Source organism: Salminus brasiliensis, chromosome 22, assembly GCF_030463535.1.
Source record: "Salminus brasiliensis chromosome 22, fSalBra1.hap2, whole genome shotgun sequence".
Classification (NCBI taxonomy): domain Eukaryota; kingdom Metazoa; phylum Chordata; class Actinopteri; order Characiformes; family Bryconidae; genus Salminus; species Salminus brasiliensis.
This window is the reverse complement of record NC_132899.1, coordinates 32389802-32414961: the sequence shown is the minus strand read 5'-3', so window position 1 is coordinate 32414961 and position 25160 is coordinate 32389802. Positions and strand designations below refer to the sequence as shown.

At 46.2% G+C, this 25160-nt stretch overlaps 1 protein-coding gene across 1 annotated transcript in view; it reads right to left on the bottom strand.

The window, feature by feature from the left end:
• The window catches only part of ngfrb (nerve growth factor receptor b), a 40697-nt gene extending 15854 nt beyond the window's left edge, over window positions 1–24843 (bottom strand). Inside the window, exons 1-3 of the mRNA XM_072667257.1 lie at window positions 24699–24843; window positions 16258–16399; window positions 6532–6903 (exon numbers count right to left, since the gene is read on the bottom strand). Coding sequence (XP_072523358.1) covers window positions 6532–6903; window positions 16258–16399; window positions 24699–24734 — 550 coding nt within the window. The 5' untranslated portion in view covers window positions 24735–24843. The remainder of the gene's footprint in view (window positions 1–6531; window positions 6904–16257; window positions 16400–24698) is intronic.
• Window positions 24844–25160: the final 317 nt, after the last annotated feature.

Genomic DNA, 25160 nt, shown 5'->3' with positions numbered 1-25160 from the left:
CCAATCCCACTTCCAAACTGTCCTAGACCTCCTGGTGGATTTGCAGAAGGATGCCACCTAGGGTACCCATCATGGCATGCCCAGAATAATTCTCCAGACCATGTCCTGACAGAGTTAGTTCTTGTGTTAGCTTGGAAGATATGGGCTTACTTAATGTCTTCAGATTTACCATATCAGGCCATGGTCAGGTCAAAGTGGACTTTTGTGGCATCCCTGAGGACCACTTTGAGAACCCCTGCTTAAGAAGATGCCAGAGTATTTTACAACTTGTAAAAGAAATGCCACACAATAATGCATCTGTTCATCCCCAAACTGATGCCGTGTCGATGATGTCATGCATTGGCAGCTTTTGCCCACAACCGAAGTCGTGGCACTCTCAACTCATGGGTCACTGTGGAGAAGATAAGATAAGAGAACAGACAGAAGCTACATGCATCTGAAAGGCCATTCTAGGAGGCCTCCCCACAAAAGAACAGAGTAAGCATTCCTCGAAACGGATGCCGCGTTCCACATGGGGAATTCTAGAGGGACCGCAGGGGTGGAAATGCCAACCCCTTTTAATGGACGGCCCTCCCCAGAGGACCAAGCGCGAAGGGGCCATCACACATGGCAAATTTATGAGGCGGTAAACGGGACGACACGAGCTGGGCCACACGCCCGGCCTTCACCTCTGGACCCTTGGGCCTGGAGCTCTGTCTTGGGAATGCGATGGGGTAAAAGGTGGCCATTGCCACACTGGGATCTGGATGGAGTTTATTGTGTCGGACATGGGGTGGGTAGAACAGGGAGAAAGGGCTTGAGCAAGAGAGTGGCACCCCAACATTAGAACATGGACCAGATCTCTGGTCACAAGGCTCGCATTGTCTTAGGCAGAGGCCAAAGGCGAAGGGTCAGCTCTGGCCGCGATAACTCGACAGGGGAACAATATGGCTCTATGTGTTCTTGCTAATGTTCAGAGTCTCCTGATGTGATAACTGTGTGACATACGGGACGTGGAATTCGAGAAGCTCACATAGTTAATCACAATGACTTTGGTCAAAAGCACTTTAGTGTCCTGCTCCCTCCCTGATCCTCCGAAGAAGTTCATCACTGCGCAATCTCAGGATACTAGTCCCTCATCCGGTTCCTTCCTTTCCTAAGTTCTTGAGGTCTTGCACACTTCCCGTCAAGCTCCCTTGTATCTCCACTTTGCTGAAAGAGACTGTAATCCCTCCATTGATGACCACTTTGCATGCCTTGGCCCATTTTCTGACCACAGAGCCATGCTTGCCTGGATATGTCTTTGGGTGGCAGACTCACTCTCAACATAGCAGTGACACAGATGTGGGGCAGGCATGGCCTAAAGGTTTGAGAATCGGGCTTTGTCAACAGAAGGGGCAGTGAAGGGGCAGGGGAAGTGAAGGGGCCAGGACGTTCACAGCTGAGGTACCTTAGAGCAAGGTACCTTAACACCAACTGCTCCCTGCAGAGGCTTAGCTTCATTAGGAAGAGCACTTTCTCCTTCCTCAACGTTCAAAGCTGAGGTACCTTAGAGCAAGGTACCTAACCACCAACTGCTTCCTGAAGAGGCTAGGCTTTCTTCAGGAAGAGTACTCTCTTTTTCCTCAACATTCACGGCTGAGGTACCTTTGAGCAAGGTACCTAACCACCAACTGCTCTCTGCAGAGGCTAAGCTTCGTTAGGAAGAGCACTTTCTCTTTCCTCCACGTTCACAGTTGAGGTACTCTTGAGCAAGGTACCTAACCACCAACTGCTCCCTGCAGAGGCTAAGCTTCGTTAGGAAGAGCACTTTCTCCTTCCTCAACGTTCAAAGCTGAGGTACCCTTGAGCAAGGTACCTAACCGACAACTGCTCCCTGCAGAGGCTAGACTTTTTTTAGGAAGAGGACTTTCTCCTTCCTCAAGGTCCATGGCTGAGGTACCCTTTACCCTCACTGTTTGCTAAAGTGGCTGGCCACCACTCCGGATGGGTGTGTGCACACTGCCCCTAGCATATGTGTTAACCGCTAAACCAGATGGTTTGCATGCAGAAGCTAGGCTATAATCATACTTCTACGCAATGACTCTAAAGAGACCCCGTAACACCACTGTGACTGATCCTTCCAGCACCGCACACATACTGTCGTGTCCGGAGTGGTCCTCTGAGGAGGGAAACTGACGCACTGCGAAGCAACAGTCTATAGATACACACCTGGCTGGGGATTCACAAATAAAGTGGATGCTGGCTGTATTTACAGTATAGATTAGGGGTTCGATCCTGCCAGGACGTGCCTCTCTTGGTGATGGAGATCCTTGAATGACCGTTCTTGGCTGCGAAGCCTCTACTTGTCTCGATCGCACACACACACAGCAGGAGCTGAAACTGATCCCTTTATTAATGAGATTACGCACCACTTTCGCGCTGCCTCCTCCGCTAACCCAAATGGTTTCCTGTGTTTGGGCCGTACTGCATACACACACACACTTCCAATCTCTCATTACATCAAAGACCAAGAGGATGTCTGACCAGATGAGTCAAAACCATTTCTCAAAAAGTTACTTCCCTCAGTCTGCTTTCACTCTTGCATCTGGAGAGCTTAGGCCTACATCACAGTCCCTACGGCTGTACGATACATCCTCTGCACCTCTCTGAGATATTAGCATATTGTGATCCTTTTGGCCGACATCAATAAGATTGAGGCGTCGTGGGATGGATATATTACTGGGATGGATATTTCAGAGACCGTCGCAGCGCTTACACTTGCAGTACCTGTTACCAGGGTTAGCAGTACGTGGTCATCAGTTCTTGAGACACCTGGACATGAACTGTTTTGTCCGAAATCAAAGGTATTAAAGAAGTTGATCCTGCTTCTGTTGGAGTAACTGTCTCTACTGTCCAGGGAAGAAGGCTTTCCACTAGATTTTGGAGAAGCATTGCTGTGAGAATGTGATTTATAAGATCGTTAGTGAGGTCAGAACGTTGGATGATCACCACATCCAAAAGTATTGGATGGAGCTTCACACAGTTCTTCTACTGCTCCAAAGCTCGATGCTGGGGGACTTCATGCCCCTCCTCTAGCCCACGCCTGGCATTATTATCATGTTTATCTGATCCAGAGAGTAATATTCTATTGGCAGTATTTCTCTACAGGGACTAGACAAGCTGTGTGTGTTTGTGTGTGCATTTGCACATCCACATCAGCAGCAGTTGTAACTTAAAGTAGCTGTGTGCATTCGTTAGAGAGGCTTTGGGTAAATAGTGTACTTTTATAGGTGATCTAAGACTGGGGTTGGGAGAGACGACCAACCCTCGCAAGACCGGCCCAATGGGCAAATTACCAACGGCCAAGTCCGGGCCTGCTGGTTATTGTCTTGTGGCATCTCAATGAAAAGGTCTTTCAATCTGTTGAAAAGCAGCCTTCTCCGTTCTCATCCGGGAGCATTTTTCTGCCTAGTTTAGCGTTATTTCATTTATAGCGCTGTTTGTTCAGAACGATAGAGCTGTCAGATGTTTCCACACGTTTTAAAACTCTAATTAAAGCCAAAACATCTTTGTGGTACAACCCTTCAGTCGTACGCTGATTCTCAGGATCTGGTGCCCTTTTAAGTCCCTAAGACATATGGTTAACATTATCAGCCAACATTACGTACTAGATTAGCATGTCCTTAGCATGTACTACTATAAAACTCTGTACTCTATGTGGAGAAAAGTATTGGGACACCTGCTCTTTTTCGTTGCCTCTTGCAAATTTATGGGTATTAAAAAAGAGTTGTCCTGCTTCTGTTGGAGTAATTGTCTCTGTCGTCCAAGGAAGAAGGCTTTCTACTCGATTCTGAAAGAGCACTGCTGTGAGGGCTTGATTCTGAGCGTTAGTGAGGCCCAACTTCACAATCTTCCACCCAACTCACCCCAAAAGCATTGGCTGAAGCACCAACCCTTATTCCACTGCTCCAACCCTTATTGATCTGCTCCTGCAGAGATCCCTATTCTATTGGCAGTACTTCTATGCATTCATTAGAAGGTGTGTCCTCAAACATTTGGACATCATAATGTAAACAAAGAAGTACATGACTGTGGCACGTATCGCCATGTCTCTGAGCCCTAAGGAGGTGCAAAGGGCTAGCATCAAAATCCTGAACGACCTCCAAAGACGAGCGAAGGCACGAGCCATGATGACATTATTCCGGTCACTATTATCTGTATTGACCCTTTCAGCCCGTCTCACCAACCCCGCAACCCTTCTTACCTTCTGAAGAGACCTTCTCCGCTGAAGACTTAACTTTCAAGACCTACAACTTAGCTTTAAGACTTTGTGACTTTGTGTTTACAGACAAAATCAACCCAAGCCTGACCTATCACTTCCTTCATTAGGCAACGGCCCACAGTAGCCTCCCACAACCCCTGGCCCTTCACCTCTGGACTGAGATTAGAACGAGAGGGGTCGGACAGGGTCAGGATGCCAATCTTCTCGAATCTGCTGTCAGTTAAACATCAGACGCACATGCCCCTGCCAGACGTTTGGGTCTAGGGTGGAAGACTCGCCCCTCTCGCTCTTGGGTTTGGCATCAGTGGGATTAAGTCAGGTTGACATTTGGAGGAGAACGGGTACGAGGAAACTTTGCCAACGACCAATTCACACTCATCAAAGCAGCTGTTTGGCGCTTGCTGATGGTAGCTTGGAGAAGAGCCAAAGTTCTACTGAAGAAATAATTATTATTTATTGTCACAAGCTTTTAAACTGCTTCCTTTGGTTTGTTTACTCCGATCTGCCGCCTGAACTTTGCCCAAGTATGTGTCAGTTATATCAAGTGTACACACAGTCAGAGTCACAACAGGCCTGTTGCCAGTTACTACCTGTTGCACCGTTGGAGTCTGCAGCAAGACGTTTGTCTTCGCGCATTTGTGATAACAAGCCTATAATGGGACGGGAAATGGAAACCCACAGGCAGGATATTGGCAGAACTAATGCCACACTGACTCTAAGAACAATAAACAAATGGGCACTGATTTGTCCGTTAAATAATGTTATGATTATAAGATGTCTGCTTTTATTATTATCTGCTACTGCATGTACTTGCAGATAGTCAATGTCCATTGGTCCATTCATCATGAAATTCAGAAATCATATATAGAAATCAACAACTGCCCTGTTTACATTATGTCAAAAAGTGAAAAACAGCAAAAATATGCCCCACTTTTTTGTCACAGGTTTGCATTGTTGGCACTGTTAACAATACCAGTTGATAACTTCGCATTAAGTAGGATTTTGCGCATCTAAATACAATGGAAATGTCAACTTTCATAGTAGGAAATTTCCAAAATGGCAACTTTACAGGAGGAGGTAATAACCTTCTTAACTTTAAATGAAAGATGTTGGAACCAGACTTTTTCAGGTCATTCTGGAGCATTTCTATTAAATATTACTAAAAGTAGTTGTCTGGTAGCCTTGCAAATGCTGCCCTGTTGCTTCCCATAGGTAGCTCATCCTGCTAACAGTACTAACTACCACTATCGCAGTACGACGTCCACTACTGCCGGACAGCGTATTGATTTGTCTTCCATTTCCTCTGGTCTGGATGACACCCAACAATATGCTTTGGAATGCAACTTACAAACCCAAGAGCAACACCGCAGGACATGAAGCACGGCCAATTACTCGGCCAGCAAGTGCCGACACAGCTAGGCCTCGCTGCTGACTTGCCTTCACAATGGCATTGGTTTTGGAAAGCATGCAGTGAAAAGTGTTCTGAATGGAGCGCAATCTTCACCCCCTCCCACCCCCCCTTAGCGACCCGCTGCCTGCAGGCTCCACGTCCAACATACCAGCCGCATTCATACGACGTGTTATGATGACCTACTCCAGCCGGGCCAGAAATAGAGGGAGGGGTTGATGAAAAAGGCAAGTGTAGTGGACCAACCAAAGGGGGGCGGAGGGGAAGACGGGACTGACCCCCTGACCTGTGACCATTGGGGTGCTTGGGAAGTGTCCAGTCAGCACAATGATGCGCAGTGTCAGGGAGTTCGGTCAACATTCTTCCATACTGTACTCAGAGCTAAAGTGCAGCCAGCTCCACAAGTCGGAGTTCAGCAGACAGTTCACCCGGCAAAACACAATGTGTGCCTTTTACTCGCTGAGTTTACGATTTATGACTGGCTAAGTGCAGCTAGAACCATCTCTCGCTCTTCCTCTGCTGTTTTCTGTTCTCCGCTACACCCTGTGGCCACTTTATTAGAAACAAATCCCTTGCTGGTCTGCAACTAGAGACTGTAGCCCATCTGTTGATACGTAGACTGCGGTAGCCACACCCTAGCCCTTCCTCAGTGGTTAGTTTCTGTCCACAGAGCCACCCTTGGCTGGGTATTTTTGGATGGGGGACTTACTGTCCTACAACTTACAGTGGCACTGACTTGCGTAAAAACCCTGGCAACACCACTGTGCCTGATACTCATGCCAGCACCAGACACACTATCGTATAAATGGCAGTGCAGAGTATTCCATCCCAGGGGTATCGGAATCGGAATTGCCCCTCCCTGCACTACCTAGTGGCCTACCTGGAAATGTCCAATCCTGGCAGATGGTGTCTTGCACGGGGCTGCAGTGCCTCAGTTCAGCCTGTTCCTCGCACACGGTGCAAGGCATGCAGGGGTCCAGGCCACTGTCCTGGTCGGAGTAGGTGTCTTCCGGGCATGACTCGCAAACCGTGTTGCGGTCGGGCTCACAGCGCAGCAGCACTCCAGAGCCGATGGGACACCAGGTGCATGCCTCACAGCGACTAGTTATCAGCGAGAAGAAGTAGCCGTAGTCGCATACACAGATGGCGTCGTTGGCGTCCGTGCAGGGCGTCTCCATACGCAGCAGGCCAGTGCACTGGGTGCATTTCTGGCACTGTTCCGTGTGGCTGAAGTTCTCAGAGAACGTTTCGCCTGGAGAGAGAGAGAGAGAGAGAGAGAGAGAGAGAGGAAGAGAGTGAGTGGGAAAGTTTACATTTCAACGAATTTACACCAGACACCCAATACTAACAAAGCTAACAAGAAAATTTACCATTTTGGTTTGGTCCCTTTGATGTAACAGACCATTTTTATTAAAAAGGTGGTTGCTAGTCGAGCAGCATTGGGAAGTGAGTATGGGCAGTAAGTACAGACTCCTGTACTCAAGTCGAGTCCCAAGTTGCTACAGGTGAGTGCCAAGTCACTATAGGCGAGTCTCAAGGCAAGTGCCAAGCTACTACAGGCAAGTCTCAAGTTGTAGTACCAAATCATGTCCTAAATCAGTACATTTGAGTCCCAAGTCACTACTGGCAAGTCTCAAGTCGTAGTACCAAATTGTGTCCTAAATCACTACAGGCAAGTCCCAAGTCGCTACAGGCAAGTCCCAAGTCACTACTGGCAAGTCCCAAGTTGCTACAGGCTATTCCCAAGTCGCCTAAAGGCGAGTTCCAGGGCGTAGTGCCAAGTCGAGTCCTAAATCACTACAGGCGAGTCTCAACCCGCATTCCAAGTTGCTACAGTCAAGCCCTGGGTTGCTACAAGCGAGTCCTAGGTTGTAGTGCCAAGCCAAGTCCCTAATCACTACAGGCAAGTCTCAAGTCGTTGTGCCAAGTCAAGTCCTAAATCACTACAGGCGAGTTTCAAGGCGAGCCCCAAGTCGAGTCCCAAGTCACTAGAGTCAAGACTCCAGTCGAGTCCCAAGTCAGTACAGGTAAGTCTCAAGTGAAGACCAATAAGTATAAAATATGTATAAAATATACATTTTAGCATATCTAATGTTAGTATGTTAGCAGTATGGCTGTATGTTATGTTAGCATTCTCATGAGTTCATGTTGCAAGACATCCCTTAAGCTGCTTAAAAACTCAAGCGCCCATGGTTTGAAATGCCTTGCCATGTTCCTGGACATGGCGTAGGTCATGGCTCTCCTTACAGCTTTATCAAACGAGGGAAATCAAGTCTTATCTGAGTTGATCTGAATGCTGTTCATCTGCGGGACGGTCGATGGACACAAAGGGTTTATTCAGTCTCTTTACTGGGCGAGAGCATCAGCAGATTGCAGCATGTGATGGTTTTAATGGCCCATTAATAAAAGAAATATTATATTTAAAAGAAGCTTCTAAAAGCATAGTGGACGTCCTGTTATTGCGCAAAAAAAAAACAAAGAGGGGAAAAAATTTAATTTTGGAAATGAGATCATTGTGACTCATAATAACATCAATATTTTGTCTTTGGGAGATGAGAAGGGTTCTCTTGGTTGCGTCTACCTTGATAGAGACGGGACCCAGCAAGACCCTGACGTTGCGAAATGGAAATATGATATCAATAGTGCACAACTGTGTAAGTGAATTTAGACAGCAGAGAGATGAAAAACTAAATTATGCAAGACGCTGTTGCTCTGTGTGTGTGTGTGTGTGTGTGTGTGTGTGTGTGTGTTGTCAATTTTGGAAGATCTTCTGTGTGCAAACCCTGTCTTATTTTCGGTAATGTAGTTAAACCTTTAGCTGTAGGGTTAGGTCTGAGATACCCCGGCATGCAAACGTTTGGGCAGCACTGGTCAAACCGTCTGTTACTGTGAACAGTTACGTGAGTAGTAGGGATGTCACAATATCATCAATTTAATACCACTAAAATTCTTCGCTTCTCAAGACCTGCTGAGAAGATCAGGCTCTCTCTCCCTTCCAACTCGCACCGTATCCGCAAAGCCTCCAGAATTGTTGATGACCCCACCCAGACTTTTCTCACTGCTGCCGTCTGGCAGAAGGTACCACAGCATCTGAGCCATCACTGCCAGACTCTGCAATAGCTTCTACCCCCAAGCCATCAGACTTCTCAACACACAAGGACAGAGGTAAGACCCCCGTTCACCTCATGCACACACTCCTACACACACACACATACATACTGCATAGGCACTCACATGCTCGTCACTTTTGATGCTCCTAACCATGTGTCTACTTTGACACTTATCAGAATACTTGCTGCTAAATACTGTATATTTGCTGCTAAATACTGTATACGGTTCTCTTCAACCTCAGTAATTGCTGTGTTCATGTATATGTTATAAGCAGACAAATATGATAAGCTTATGAAAACTCATTAGACTCCTCAAACCTTGTCCCAACAATCAGCAGCCAAGGGGTTCCTCCAAGCAGCTGCCGAATGCTCATCCTCATTTGGATCTGACGCAGAACTTTCTGCTCTTGTCATTTTTCCAAAAAAAAAAAATTGTGCTGAAATCAAAGTGAGGTCCAGCACGATGTCCCCACCTGGGCTATGTTTTCAATGTTTACCAATGTGAGGACATTGTGAAGACACTGTGTCCTAACCGAGACAGTAGTACAAATACACACATACTCTAATGAACAAAATTCTAGGCAGTCTGAGCTAAAGTTAAGTCTGCGCTCAAGTCAGAGTGAGTACCCAGCACAATGTCCCCACCTGGGCTAATTTTTTAACTTTTACCATTGTGGGGACATTGTGAAGACATTGTGTCCTACAAAAACACATATACATTCTAGCTTAGGCTGATTAGAATTTTATTCGTTAGAGTGTGTGTGTATGTGTGTTTTTGTACTACGATTTCTGTGAAGACACAATGTCCTCACAACAGCAAAAGTTGTCCTCACAACAGCAAAAAAAAAGACCCCATGTGGGGACACTCTGCTGGGCCTCACTTTTTTCACTTTGTACAGAAATCAAAGTTAGGCCCAGCACACTGTCCCCACTTGAGGTCATTTTTCAATTTTTGCTGTTGTGAGGACTTTGTGTCCTCACAGAGACAGTAGTACAAACACACACACTCTAACAAACAAAATTCTAGCCAGCCTGAGCTACCAGATTGGCTTCCCTTTTATGGACACTTGACAAACAGAAGTCACTGGCAGAATGTTACCTCTGCTCCTCTCTAATGTACCGGCAATGCTACTGACACACACACACACACACAGCAAGCACACACTCACTGCAGCCTCCCTGAAATAATGTGTCCACATGCATTATTGATGATTAGCATTATGATAATGGCCCGGAGAGGGCGGAAGAGGGGTGGAGAGCAGGAGAGAGGGAGCGATGGGGAGGGCGAAGGGAGGATGGTTTTTGTCCGTCTGCAGGAAACGCTCCGGCACTCTCAGCCCCCTGGACAAACCCAGCAAGCCCCAAGCACGGGCCACTTTACCCCTCTCATTAATAAGTCCATTAGCAGCTGGAGCGCACGACGCTCCAGGGAACGGGAGACACTCTAATCAGGGATCATGATGATGATGATGATGAGCTGACGTGGCCAGCTGGCAAGCAAGCACGTAAGATATGGCCGAGGGCTCCATTCTCGAAGCCTCTTACACCCTGCAGAAGATGGCCGTGTCCCCTGAGTCGCTCAAACACGGCCGGATGTTCCAGACCTTCTTAAAAAGGCCTGAAATTACAGCTCCAAAACAGACCACACTTCATTCTTCATAGTCTACTCTAGATCATCTGCGAGCTTGACTTCAGCTTATTACCAACAGGGTTAGGGTTCGTTGTGGGTTACTGAGGACAAGTCCACACACAGTGCCATTAGGAACCTTTGGTTCTAGAAGGAGCTATGTTTGTAATAGAGATATGTGAGTGTGAAGAACCTTTTAAAGTTTTTCTCTTGATGTAAAGGGTTGAAGTGCCTTCCCTTGATGTAAAGGTTTGAAGAACCCTTCTCTTGATGTAAAGGTTTGGAGAACCCTTCCCTTGATGTAAAGGGTTGGAGAACCCTTCTCTTGATGTAAAGGTTTACATAATCTTCCCTTGATGTAAAGGGTTGAAGAGCATTCCCTTGATACAAAGGTGGCAAAAAAAGTCCCTTGGTACAAAGGTTTAAAGAACCCTTCCCTTGATGTAAAGGCTTGAAAAGCCTTCCCTTGATGTAAAGGTTTACATAATCTTCCCTTGATGTAAAGGGTTGAAGAGCATTCCCTTGATGTAAAGGTTTGGATAACCCTTCCCTTGCTGTAAATGGTTGAAAAGCCTTCTCTTGATGTAAAGGTTTACATAATCTTCCCTTGATGTAAAGTGTTGAAGAGCCCTCCCTTGATCTAAAGGGTTAAAGAGCCTTCCCTTGATGAAAAGGGTTGAAGAGCATTCTCTTGATGTAAAGGTTTGGAGAACCCTTCCCTTGCTGTAAATGGTTGAAGAGCCTTCCCTTGATGTAAAGGGTTGAAGAGCCTTCCCTTGATGTAAAGGGTTGAAGAGCCTTCCCTTGATGTAAAGTTTTGGAGAACCCTTCCCTTGATGTAAAGGTTTAAAGAACCTTCCCTTGATGTAAAGGTTTAGAGAACCGCTCCCTTTATCTAAAGGGTTTAAGAGCCTTCTCTTGATGTAAAGGTTTGGAGAACCTTTCCCTTGATGTAAAGGGTTGAAGAGCCTTCCCTTGATGTAAAGGTTCTTCACCAATTTAAAGGTACTTCATATTCACACGTCTCTGTAGCAAACATGATTCTTTAAGGAACCACAAAGAACCTCATGTAGCACCAATATGTTTTTAAAGGGGGTTGGGGTTTGGTAGGTGTGGGTTACTGAGGTGAAGTCTACACATGATGCCATAACAGAACAACTTTGTAAAGAGATATGTGAGTGTGAAGAACCTTTATACAGAATTGAAGAACCTTCTCTTAATGTAAAGGTTTGGATAACCTTTTCTTAATGTAAACGACTGGAGAACCTTCTGAAATTAAGTCTATTAACAAGAACCGCTTTTGGTTCCAGAAAGAACTCTGTCATCGAGATATGTGAGCGTGAAGAACCTTTTAAAGGTTGAAGGGCCACCTAAAGGTTCTTCACACCCCCTCATTTTTGTAACAAACATGGTTCTATAGAAAGAGAACCTTTATTTATTTATATTAAGATGTAGGGTTAGAGGTGGGTGTAGGACACTGAGGTTGGAGGGATAGTAGGGGGACGGTGCTCAGAGCGTTGGGTAGCTGCCACGCCCAGGGAACAGCTGGGGGTCAGGTGTGTTGCTCAAGGGCACTTCGGCCTTCGTTCTTTCGGTTCAGGCGATTAAACTGGCGACCTTCTGGTCCTTCTGATCACAAGGCCGCTTCTCTGATTTTCAGGCTACATATAGTAGAATGTGTGTGTGTGTGTGTGTGTGTGTGTTCTCCTGTCATCTTGCTGAGGCCTGTCAATTTGCTGACGCATGACTGAGTGTGCATGTCTTCACTCTTCCTAAGTAGACTAGGTCTGTCAAGTCTGAGTCATTCAGCCTCTAGTGCTCCAAGTCCTTCATCCCGCTCTTATCTAAACCACCTGATCTGACTAGAGCTGAGATCAGACTGAGGCCAAGATCAGAGCAGATCGGTTCTAAAGCTCCAACAGAAGGCTCTGCAGGTTCTTGTTCTGTACATTCTACAATGGTTTAACAATGCACAGAACCATATAAGCATTCAAATGGTTCTATGACTAGTAACAATGGTGGAACCCTTTTTTGGTGCTATAGACTGTAGAACCCCTTTTAATAAAGGTTCATAGGTTCTTAGCTATGTAAAGAACCATTTAAACATTTAGAAGGTTCTTTAAGTTTTTTTGTGGTTCCTTAAAGCCATTGCCTTTTCCTAAAGGCAATGGAACCGATTTTGGCACTACACAGAACCACTTTCTAAAAGCCTATTCAGGTGGAAATCCTCCATGGTGTAGATGTCTCTTGAAGAACCTTTTTTAAAACAGTTAGATGGTTCTTTGAGTGTTTGTGGTTCTCCATAAAGTCAGTGTCTTTACTACTGAAGCAAAGGGTTCTCTGAAAAATAAATAGTATGAAGCCAGTTTTAAAGGTTCTTTAAAGAACCCTCTACGAAAGTTCAGCATTTTGTCCATCATAAAGAAGTAACCTTTAACCATGCACAGAACCATGGAAGCATGTTTTTTGTGCTATATACAGTAGAACCACTTTTAAAAAAGGTTCTTTAAAGAAACATCTACAACAAGTTTTCCCCATTGGTTCTTTGAGCTTTTGTGGTTCTCCCTACAGCCATTGCATTTGTCCTACAGAGTTCTTTAAATAAAATATAGTGGAATAAATTTTGGCACTACACAGAACCCCTTTTAAAAAGGTTCTTTAAAAAAACATCTACACTATGGAGGATTTCCACCTGAAGAGACTTTTAGAAAGTTAGATGGTTCTTTGAGTGTCTGAGTGTCCATAAAGTCATTGTCTTTACTACTGAAGTAAAGGGTTCTCTGAAACAGTGAAATTGTGTGAAGCCAGTTTTAAAGGTTCTTTAAAGAACCCTCTATGACAGTTCAACACTTTGTCCGTCATAAAGACGTACCGTTTTACCAAGCACAGAACCATGGAAGCATTCGAATGGTTTTTTGATTATTAAGAATAGTGAAACCCTTTACGGTGGCATACACAGTAGAACCACTTTTAAATGGTTCTTTAAAACAACATCCACCCAAGTGAAAAAACACGTAAACATGCACATGGTTCTCTGAGTTGTCATGGTTCTCTACAAACCCATTTTCTTTACTACAGAATTCAAAAGAGTTCTTTGAAAAACAAATGTTATGGACCCAGTTTGGTGCTACATAGAACCACATTTAAAAGGTTCTTTAAGAAACATCTACAAGAGGATTTCAACCATAGTAAAGAGACTTTTAAATGGTTCTTTGAGTTGTCTTGGTTCTCTATAAAACCACTGCCCTTACTGTTAAAAAAAACATTCCTTAAGGAACTTTTGGAGGTTCTTTAGTTTGAACCTGTGTAGGAACCTCTGAAGGTGCTTCGAGGAAGCTTCAGGAAAAGTTTTTATTGGTCCTAGACGGTTCATCCAAGCACCTTTTTTCAAATTGAGGAACCCCTAAAGGTTCCTCAAGGAACATACGCATTTAAGAGCATAGATCCACTTCTTAAAAGTTCTTTAAAGGTTCTTTCAAAGGTTCTTTTACAACAGTTCTGTTTAAACGCTCCTCCTTTCTGCAGGGTTTCCCACTACAGTAAAGAAGAACTATTCGATTCTTTGCGTTGTCATGGTTCTCTACAGACTTATTTATTTTTCTAGAGAACCCTTAAAGAGAACCTTCCTTTTTCAGGAGTGCAGGAGTGAGAACTGCTGGACACAACACTACCACTGGGTGTGATAGTCCTGACCATGTGGTTTGTGAATGTTGTGGTTCTGTTTCTGGACACCATGTTCCACTGACAGCAGGGGCAGGGACGAGGATGACAGGTGGGAGACGGGGCTAGTGCAGGGGAGGGGAGGGACTCGTGCGTCTAACATGTCGTTGGAGTATTTTGGCCCGGGGCTGTGGAGTCAGGGAGGGCACATACCTGTTTTAAGAGCCTAACAGGTTCTGCTAAGCGTTGTGGAATCAGGGCTGTGAGGTTTTGCTGAACGAGGAGCCGCAGGTACGCCCAGACCTCCTGCAACCGCTCGGACACACTTGCAGTTCTGTCCTGCGGTTTCAGACGCTGCCACAGTTCCTCGTAAATGATCCCATGTCTGCCTTCCACTTTCCGTCCATCCATTAATCAGCAGCTGTTCTCATGAAAAGCGGCCTGCCTGGCCTTTTCTTGTACGAACGCTGCTTTTAGAGTTTCAGCTTCGGAGGGCTGAACGGACTGAGGTGGGGGGGGCCGGCACAAGAACAGCCAATAGAGGGGTGTATCTTGTCTTAGCCTCTCACCAACTTGCCTTGGAGACACTTCTGGCTACATAGTGAATATTTGAACATGGGTGAACATTTTTTCTAGATATACCAGGTGGTTGCAATGTAGTTGCTAGGTGGTTAATATGGCACTGCTAAGTGGTTATTTTAATGCTGCTAGATGGTTGCTATGGAGTTCTTAAGTAGTTGCCAGATGGATGCTAGAATGTCATTAGCGATTGTTGTCATGTTGCTAAATGGTGCTGTGGTATCCTAGGTGGTTGCTGTCGTGTTAGGTAGACGCTAAATGGGTTCAATCATATTGCTTGGTGGTTACTAGGTAGTTGCTGAGATGTTCCAAGGGGTTGCTATGGAGTTGTTAAGAAGTTGCCATATGGGTGATATAATGTCTTAGCAATTGTTATGATGCGAAATGGTTGCTGTGGTATCCTAGGTGGTTGCTGTGGTTGCAAAATGGGAGTATTCATATTGGTGGATGCTAGGTAGTTGCTAAGGTATCCCAGGTGGTTGCTATGGAATTGTTAAATGATTGCCAGATGGATGCTATAGTGTCATAAGTGATGCTCTGATGCTATAGTTCATTTGACTTAACGTAAATCAATCAATCAAACCACAATAGTCGACTAAAATAAGCTCTGCCCATTTAGCTAGAACCCACCTAGCATACTATGCTATCAGTGCTGGAAGGCTGAAATGCTAGCATATGCTTCCTCTGGATTGCATGAAGCCAGCCAACTCTTTCTTTTCAAACTGGGGCTAATGCAGTGCACTTGAGCTTAGCACACTTGGAGGACGACATGAACCGCTAATTCTGTTTATGTAAGCTAACAGACGCCTGCGGATACTAGCATAATTCTGAGTGATGAGGAGAAAAGGATGGCCATTTTCTCTACGCAGGAAAAGAATTACGCTCTCTTGGACTCCTAGCCATGGATGTTGTGTTTAGAAATAGCACTTAATTATTAAAGGTATATTATTATTAATAACTAAACCGGAGCGCTAATACAGTGATTGCTACTCCATGCTAACGCTAGCTGTACCAAACGTTGTAGTTGTTGGCTGCTGTAATGTACAACAAAGCAGACAGGGCACTTCTCACTAAAATTTCATTTCTAAGAAATGAAGGCCAGTTTGGGTAGCGAAGATGACCAAGGGGGCGGGGCCTCTTCATGTTTTGAGCTGTCTGGGATGCTAGAAAGGTCCATTTTCGGTTCGGGTCAGGAGCTAGCTTGTTTTTCGCCCTCCTTCATCTCCTTCAGCCCGGCCAGTCTGAGAAGCCAGACATGTGGGAGACGCCAGCGTCAACAGAGCCTTCCCAGACGCTAACAGGCTAACCTTTGACCCTATTTGCTGCACAAGCATGCGACCCCACCGTAAGGGACGGCTCCTTCTCAGAGCCATTTTTAACGTTTCCATAATTCAGTGAGCAGCGAGCGGACAAGAGCAGCGGCTTGTCAAGTCTCATTTGGCAAAAGCTTTTCCTCTTTAGCAGCTAATTACCTTTGGCCACTAAATGTTCCACCGGGGGAGGGGGCTCTCTCGCTCCTTTAAAGCTGGGCGGAGTCGGATATTGCGGTTTTAAATAAGGCAAGTGCTTCATTATGCTGTGGCAGGTTCACCGCCGCTCGGAACTGCGTGTGTATGCGTTATGTACTCACTGTCGAGGCACGGCTCACACTCCGTCTGCGTTTTCCCACAGGGCTTGACCATGCCCTCCCCAGGCTGGCACTGCTTGCAGCACTCCCCGCTGGCTGTGTACTGGCCCGACTTGCAGACCTCCTGGGCCGAGAACACGGCCACCTACAGAGACAAAGAGAAAAGAAGGACTGAAGAAACCTCATTGACCTCATCAGGCCGCCATGCGAAAGGTGCACCATGGTTGGGAGATCCATCGGCAATCATAGGCTCCTCTAAGCAACTGCCATGGGTTTCATGTTGGTCCAACATGCCCACCTGGGTCCCACCAGGATCAGTGATGGGACCAGGAGGGGTTAAACATGGGTAGACACGGGCCTGCGCATCCCAGTAGAGGCTTAGATTTGACCCATGTGAGATTAGGGTGGGCTGTAAGGATTGGGACCCATTTGGGAAGCTCAGCTAGGTCCCAGTAACAACACATGGAGAAACCCACTCAGAGCCCAATGCCCACCTGAAACCCACCTAATCCCACATGAGCATGGATTCGTCCCTGGACAAACAAAAACGGCTCTTTTTATAACCTTGAAGTCAGAAGAAAGGGTGAATAAGCAGGTGTCCCAATACTTGTCCAAGTAGTGTTCCTTGTCCAAGTAGTGTTCCTCAGAACCACCATGGACTACTTGAAGATACACCGATGAAAAGCTGTTGGAATGACCCTCACAGTCCTCCTGCCTGTCAAAGGGGGTGTTACTTTGCATATAATCTGCATATAATCAGCCTATAGTTGTCTAGCCCCGCCCATTCACATGAGGAGAAGAAACGAGGAGTGTTATCAGCTACCAAGACCCCAGCTCGGCTCACGCAGGTGTGGACGAAGTGTCCTTTTACGGATGAGCCGAGTTTCTGGGGCATTTCTCCAAAACTACCACTGGAAACAAAAATGGTGAAACATGTACAAACAAGAGGGACTCGGCCTCGGAGGAAGGCCTCCTTATTACCTCTTTGGGAAGCCAGCTCTTACACTGACCATCTGCTAGATCCTTTTAGTGACGGGTCTGCTCCCTTAACTCTTCGCTCTGGGACAGGGAGTCTCATGGCACTGGATTCTTGGACTCATCCAGGACTAATTTTAAACAAGTGGGAATTTCCATGGACCATTAAAACTGTAGAGGAACCTAGGGTTAGAAAAAGTAGGCCAGAAGATATAGTGGTCCCCTTACTGGCCACTCTATTAGGAACCCCTATCCTGTGCTGCTAAATCGCTGGCGACATAGTCAGAAACACCTACCTTTGTGCTTTTACTTACTGGCCACTTTATTAGAAACATCTACCTTGTGCTTCCACTCTCTGGCCACTTTATTAAAAACCCTATACTTTGAGCTCCCACTCTCTGGCCACTTTATTAGAAACACCTACCTTGTGCTTACACACTGGCCACTTTATTAGAAACATCTACATTGTGCTTCCACTCACTGGCCACTTTATTATAAACACCTAGCTTGTGTTTACACACACTGGCCACTTTATTAGAAACATCTACATTGTGCTTACACTCACTGGCCACTTCTGTACAACAATGTTGCCTGCACTGATATCTAGAACACGGACAGTCTAGTTTAACATAATTTGATATTATTTACCATAATATTATAATTATAGTATTTGAAAATTTCTCCAGAAATATTGTTCATATATAAAATTCATTCACTAGATCAATGAACTTTGAACGAATAAAAAAGCATTAAAATAATAACAGTTGAAAATAAAGCCACTCTGCATCCGCAAGCTGTGAGAAGAGGAACGTCCAGCACCGTGACCTCCGCAGACTCTCTGTGTCGCTAAGCTCGGAAAACTCGAAGCAGCTGAACTCTCATCCAGAGCCGAGCCACTCTTATTGACTTAGGCTTAAGAAGGGGATCAGCGGTCCGCAGCTAAAATAAATGGCTTCCCTGCCTGCCTGTGGTGCCGGCGATTATTCCTTTAAGATGCTGTGACTTTCCACTGAAAACACCACTCTGAACTACCAGACGGGCTGCAGACAGCGGGGTGTCAGCGTGGCCATATGCATGGACGTCCGCGAGGAGCTGCGAGGAAGGTCTCACAGGCCTACAGCTGCTGAGCTAGTGGTGAGAACTTCAGGCAGCACTCGAACATATTAGTTTATTTGAGGGTGGTTGGCCAGAAGCTACAATAACAAATGTAAAACCATGGGAATCACTGAGGAAGCTGGGATTTCACAACCCAGCTATAGGTCTGTACGCTGTCCCCTGATGTGCCTTCGGCAGAAGTTACGGTTTAATCCACGTCTGGGTTCTAAAGACAGTGATCCCAGACGTTTGGTTCTGCTGCAAAGAGCTTGACTGCAAGAGGAAGTTTCAGCTGTTTGAGGTGTGAGGATTCAGTGAAATCACTATTCGGATACTGAGGACTGAGGAGGACTGGTTACAGGAGAACTGAGGAGGACTGGTTACAGGAGAACTGAGGAGGACTGGTTACAGGAGGACTGAGGAGGACTGGTTACAGGAGAACTGAGGAGGACTGGTTACAGGAGGACTGAGGACCGGTTACAAAAGGACTAAGGACTGGTTACACAAAGAGAATCTACAGACGAGACACTAATTTCATGTTTGTATTTTTTTACTGGACTCTTTTTTTACGTGTCCTCTTTTGTTCTTCTTTTTTTGCCCCCTGGACATGTCCTTTTTTTTGTTTTCCTGGACATGTAGTCTCTTTTTTTTCCCCGGGCATGTCTCTTTTTTTCTGGACATGTCATATTTTTGGGGTCTAAAAATCGTCCTAGGAATTTCTAATTCTGTTTTTTGGACAGCAACAAAATACAGAAATCGGTCATAAAAACCAAGTGGACCAAATATTCTGAAATGTCCAAATCAATAATCAGATAAGTGTCTCACACAGTTGTAGCCTGTAGCTCAGACCAGGAGGCAATTTCAATGACGAACCTTGTTGAAACATGTTTGCATGAGGACTGCCTCTAATTTGCCAAGAAGAGCCATTTAGTGGTCCTGAGGGTCTGATGACTACCTTTAACTACAAAGCTAACAAGTTTCTATGCTTCTGAGAGGAGCTGTAATCTTAGCTGATGGAAGTGAGATCCAGAAACAGTGGAAATGCATTTCGGAGACGAACTCACATCTTGGCACACTGTACACCGAGGAGAAAACACCATCAGCATCCAGTGCATGCCAGAATATTAGCTATAGTGTTAGCCGTTTAGCTAATCTCAAGAGGTTTGAGGGACCCAGTCGTAATCATGGGGGTGTTCCCACCTGGCTTTTCGTGCAGACAAGCGAAGTCCAACCACCATAAGCACATTTTAATGCCAGGTGTAAACAGTCCCTATTTTATCAGATTCTGGAAGTACCATAGATGACAGCCTCGGATTTATTGCACAGGGTCTCTTGACAGTAGCGCACAGTAATCTTGCTAAACATGGCCTTCCTGATCTAGTCCATTCATGCTTTTCCATCCAGAAAGTCTTTAGCGTTTAACCCCAGATGACAGACGGCAGTTACCCAAGACGGTGGAAGATAAACGGTGATTGGCGCTCTGAGTGAAGTGTAGCAAGGAGCCACCTTTGACTCCTTTGTGGGTGAAATTCCTGAGAGGAAGTGAGAGATGGAACATCTGTCCCAGTCCCTTCAGGCACGTTGTAATCAGCTGGAGGAACCACAGCAAAGGGGAGCTGAGGCTAGAACGGAGGCGGAGACTTGACTCAAATTAGCATTCCTCACATTTCTGGCCCTCTCAGCCTCCGGCACCTTCTCCCTCACACACACAAACACACGTGCTCCCCTGCTCCCCCTCAGCATCGCTCCAGCCTCGAGTGACAGTCAACAACCTTCTCCCCCCCCCCCCCCCCCCAACAAACCGAAACAGCGTGTTAAAGCATCCAGAGGGCTTCCTTGCCTGGCGGACAGAAACCGACTCCTCCCACTCTGAAGGTGCGCACTGGGTGACATTACCCTGTTGTGGTTCTTCAGTTTATTAGAAACACCGACATTGTGCTTACACTCACTGGCCACTTTATTAGAAACCCCTACTTTGTGCCTCCACTCGCTGGACACTTTATTAGAAACCCCTACCTTGTGCTTCCTCTCCCTGGCCACTTTATCAGAAACCCCTATCTTGTGCTTCCACTCCCTGGCCACTTTATTAGAAACCCCTACCTTGTGCTTCCACTCTCGGCCTTGTGCTTATTTATTTATTTATTTATTTATTTACAAATTACTCAGTTAATGGAAGCACAAGGTAGGGGTTTCTAATAAAGTGGCCAGTGAGTGGAAGTGTAAGGTAGGTGTTTCCATTAAAGTGGCCAGCAAGTGCAAAGGCTTAACTGAATTAACACCAGCTTTTACCGGGCAGGGCAGCTCCAACGCACACTTCCCAATCCGCGCAATAGCAAGGGTCCACCTTAACACACTGGGAGGCTGGACATAGTTGAGCATACTGGCGTATGTGAGCATCTTGCCTATACACCCTAGTAACCCCTAGTAACATCATAGTAACCACCTCAAATACCATTGCACCCACATGGAACACCATAGCAATTGCCGGGCAACCACGGGAGATACCATGCTCTCTAGTAACCTCTTGGAATACCATATTAGCCACTTAGTAACCTAGCAACCTTCCTGGATACATTAGCAAATACTCCTCTTCCGCGTCCTAGCCTTCTGAACCTTGCCGGGTTCCTCACCCCAACATTCAGCTACAGGAGTGTTTAAGGGAAGCAGGGTCTGATGCTTTCCGAAGTCCTGGTCTGACCATGCAGGGTGCCCAAACCTCTGCGTGTTTGTTTACCGAAGCTGGAGTCGTCTTTCTCTTTCCGTTTCTCTCGCTAGAACTGGATGAGCCTGCAGCGCCGGTCTGGACCGCAGAATGAGAAGGATGTCCGGAACAAAGGCACGCGCACACACACGCACATGGAGCGCCTTCATGATGTCGTTCCTACGAACCTGGGACTGTCCACCTATCTGATACTGCGTAGGTCCCCCTTGTGCCACCAAACCAGCTCTGGCCTGTCGAGGCATGGACTCCACAAGACCTCCACTCTGAAAGCTGGCATATAGGCAGGTGAGGACACCTGGGGCATCATAGCAATCACTGTGGACACCGTAGCGGCCACCTAGTAACACCCAAGCATCCCTTAATGGACATCTTAGCAACCCTTTATGAACAACCCAGGACCCAAGCTGCGTAATCACACAAGCAGCGCCAAATTGTATCCGCACTGCAACCACCTAGCATCTGATTAGCAACACCATAGCAGCCCCCTAGCAACACCATAGGAGCCAAATAGGATAGGCAAGCAACCAGCTGTAATACCTTAGCATAAATGATTTACCCTCTATTTGACCATGTAGCAGCAGCCTAGAAACTGGGAAGTGGGTACCTTTGCATACTAGCAACCACCTAGGATACCATAGCAACCACCATTGAAATCACCTGGAGAAAACAAATTCATATTTGCAACCCTTTATGAACAACTTGGGGCGTTTTCACGCAAATCTGCACCCAGGACTTCCATACCTGCAGCGGGCCGCACCGGAGTCAAACCACAGACCACCAATTCCTGGAGGACCAGCAGTTGGTTCTCTGGGCAGCTCCGGGGCACGAAAACACGAAAAGGCCTACCGAACTCCGGTCTGGGAAAAAAGCTCTAGTGTGGAAACACCCCATAAAAAAGAAAATGAAAAAAGAAACCAACATCAATCACCTAGCAACTGCCAAAAAGACCATAGCAACCATCCAGCAACATCCTAACAATACCAAAAAATTGCTTAAGCTGCGCAATCACACAAGCAGCGCCAAATTGCATCTGCTTAGCAACCGCTCTGCATTCACCTTGCAGTCCCTCTGATTAGCAACACCATAGCAGGACCCTAGCAACACCACAGGAACCAAATGGGATAGGCGAGCAACCACCTGAGCATACTTTAGCATAAACGATTTACCCTAGTGACCACGTAGCAACAGTCTAGCAGCTAGGAAGTGGGTACCATTACATAGTAGCAACCACCTGGGATACCATAGCAACCACCATAGAAATCACTTGGCGAAAACAAATTCACTCTAGACCTCAGCCGAGCTTGGAGAGCCACACTCCGATTCCACACTCCAGAATGAATCAGTGAACCGTTCGGAGTGAACGAATCATTTGAGTGAGGAGGATCTTCTGAATGAATCTTCAGATTTTTTTTCCCAACTGCTTCTTCAGCACATTTTCACCACAATGCCTGTTTTTCAGGAACACACACACACACACACACCCACACACACACACACACACCAGGGGATCTTACTGATCTGGTTAAACTTATTAAAAATGACTCACAGATGTGTGGGAGCTACTGGCGGAGGTACCTTTCACTCGAATGCACTTAACTCTTTGACCCTGACCTGCCAGCACTTGTTAGAGGGAGGAGTGTTTGCCCCGTCAGGCTGGAGGCGGAGAGTCAGAAGACTCGGTTAAACTGACTCATCAAACACACCGGTGTTAAGTCATAACCTCTCAGGTGTGGGAACTACGGGCCGATGTTGGTGTCCCATCGTTTTCATTGCATCAATAAATCATTACTCTTATTGTTGCTTTTATTAATAATTACTATTTTTGTTTTGCGTCACATGATATGGTGTTTTATTACTAATCATTGTCATCAATATTATTCATTCTTAGGTACTTATAACTATTATCATGATTTTTTTTATTTCATTTTAATGGAAAATGTATTTAAACAGCAAAGTAATCTCTTCTGACCATCATCATCATCTCTACTAAACACCATCTCTACTGACCATCATCTCGACTAAACACCATCTCTACTGACCGTCATCATCTCTACTGACCATCATCTCTCCTAAACACCATCTCTACTGACATCATCATCTCTACTGACCATCATCATCTCTACTGACCATCATCTCTACCGACCATCATCTCTACTGAACACCATCTCTACTGACCATCATCATCTCTTCTGACCACGTCATCTCTACTGACATCATAATCTCTACTGACCATCATAATCTCTACTGACCATCATCATCTCTACTAAACATCATTTCTACTAAACACCATCTCTACTGACCATCATCTCTACTAAACACCATCTCGACTGACCGTCATCTCTACTGACATCATAATCTCTACTGACCATCATCTCTACTGACCATCATCTCTACTAAACACCATCTCTACTGACCATCATCTCTACTAAACACCATCTCGACTGACCATCATCATCTCTACTGACCACGTCATCTCTACTGACCATCATCTCTACTGAACACCATCTCTACTGAACATCATCTCTACTGACCATCATCTCTACTAAACATCATCTCTACTGACCACCGTCATCTCTACTGACCATCATCTGTATTGAACACCATCTCTACTGACCACCGTCATCTCTACTGACCATCATCTCTACTGACCATCATCATCTCTACCGACCATCATCTCTACTGACCATCATCTCTACTGAACACCATCTCTACTGACCATCATCATCTCTTCTGACCACGTCATCTCTACTGACATCATAATCTCTACTGACCATCATAATCTCTACTGACCATCATCATCTCTACTAAACATCATTTCTACTAAACACCATCTCTACTGACCATCATCTCTACTAAACACCATCTCGACTGACCGTCATCTCTACTGACATCATAATCTCTACTGACCATCATCTCTACTGACCATCATCTCTACTAAACACCATCTCTACTGACCATCATCTCTACTAAACACCATCTCGACTGACCATCATCATCTCTACTGACCACGTCATCTCTACTGACCATCATCTCTACTGAACACCATCTCTACTGAACATCATCTCTACTGACCATCATCTCTACTAAACATCATCTCTAATGACCACCGTCATCTCTACTGACCATCATCTGTATTGAACACCATCTCTACTGACCACCGTCATCTCTACTGACCATCATCTCTACTTACCATCATCTCTACTAAACACCATCTCTACTGACCATCATCATCTCTACTGACCACCGTCATCTCTACTGACCACCGTCATCTCTACTGACCATCATCTCTACTAAACATCATCTCTACTAAACACCATCTCTACTGACCATCATCATCTCTACTGACCACCGTCATCTCTACTGACCATCATCTCTACTAAACATCATCTCTACAGACCATCACCATGCTGACCTGCAGTAGACTCACTGACCTGCACATTTACTGACCTACAGTCATTTACTGACCTGCAGCACACTCACTGACCTGCACAGTAACTGAGCAGCAGCAGTCTCACTGACCCACATCCCTCTCTCCACACACTGGACATGCCGCGCGCTCTCGCACCCCGCGCGCGGAGGGTTCGCTCTCAGGGGTGGACCAAGGTCCAGAGGCGGCGAGGAAAGGTGGACAGGTGGACAGGTGTGCACTCACCACTCCGACCAGCAGCGGTAACGCGGCAGCGAGCATGTCTGCACTCCAGCGTCGCGCGCGTCTCTCGGCCACTTCTCTGCAAACGCTCAGTGAAGACAGTGCGGTCAGTCCCTGGACAGTAGAGCTAGCATCCCTGCAGGGTCACTCCTCGTGGACTAGTGTGTGTGTGTGTGTGTGTGTGTGTGTGTGTGTGTGTGAGAGAGAGAGAGAGAGAGAGAGAGAGAGAGAGAGAGAGAGAGAGTCTGGGAGTCCCTCCGAGAGAGCGCGCGCAAGAGAGAGAGAGAGAGAGAGAGAGAGAGAGAGAGAGAGAGAGAGAGAGAGCTGCACTGAGAGTGAACAGCTGCACGTTTCACTCCTGAGTGGCTTCAGCGCGCGTTCAAGGAGGTGGAGTGCAGGAGCTAGCGTCGACCACTCCCCCCGCCCCCCCCCCCCCCCCCCCCCCCCGTCTCTCTCTCTCTCTCT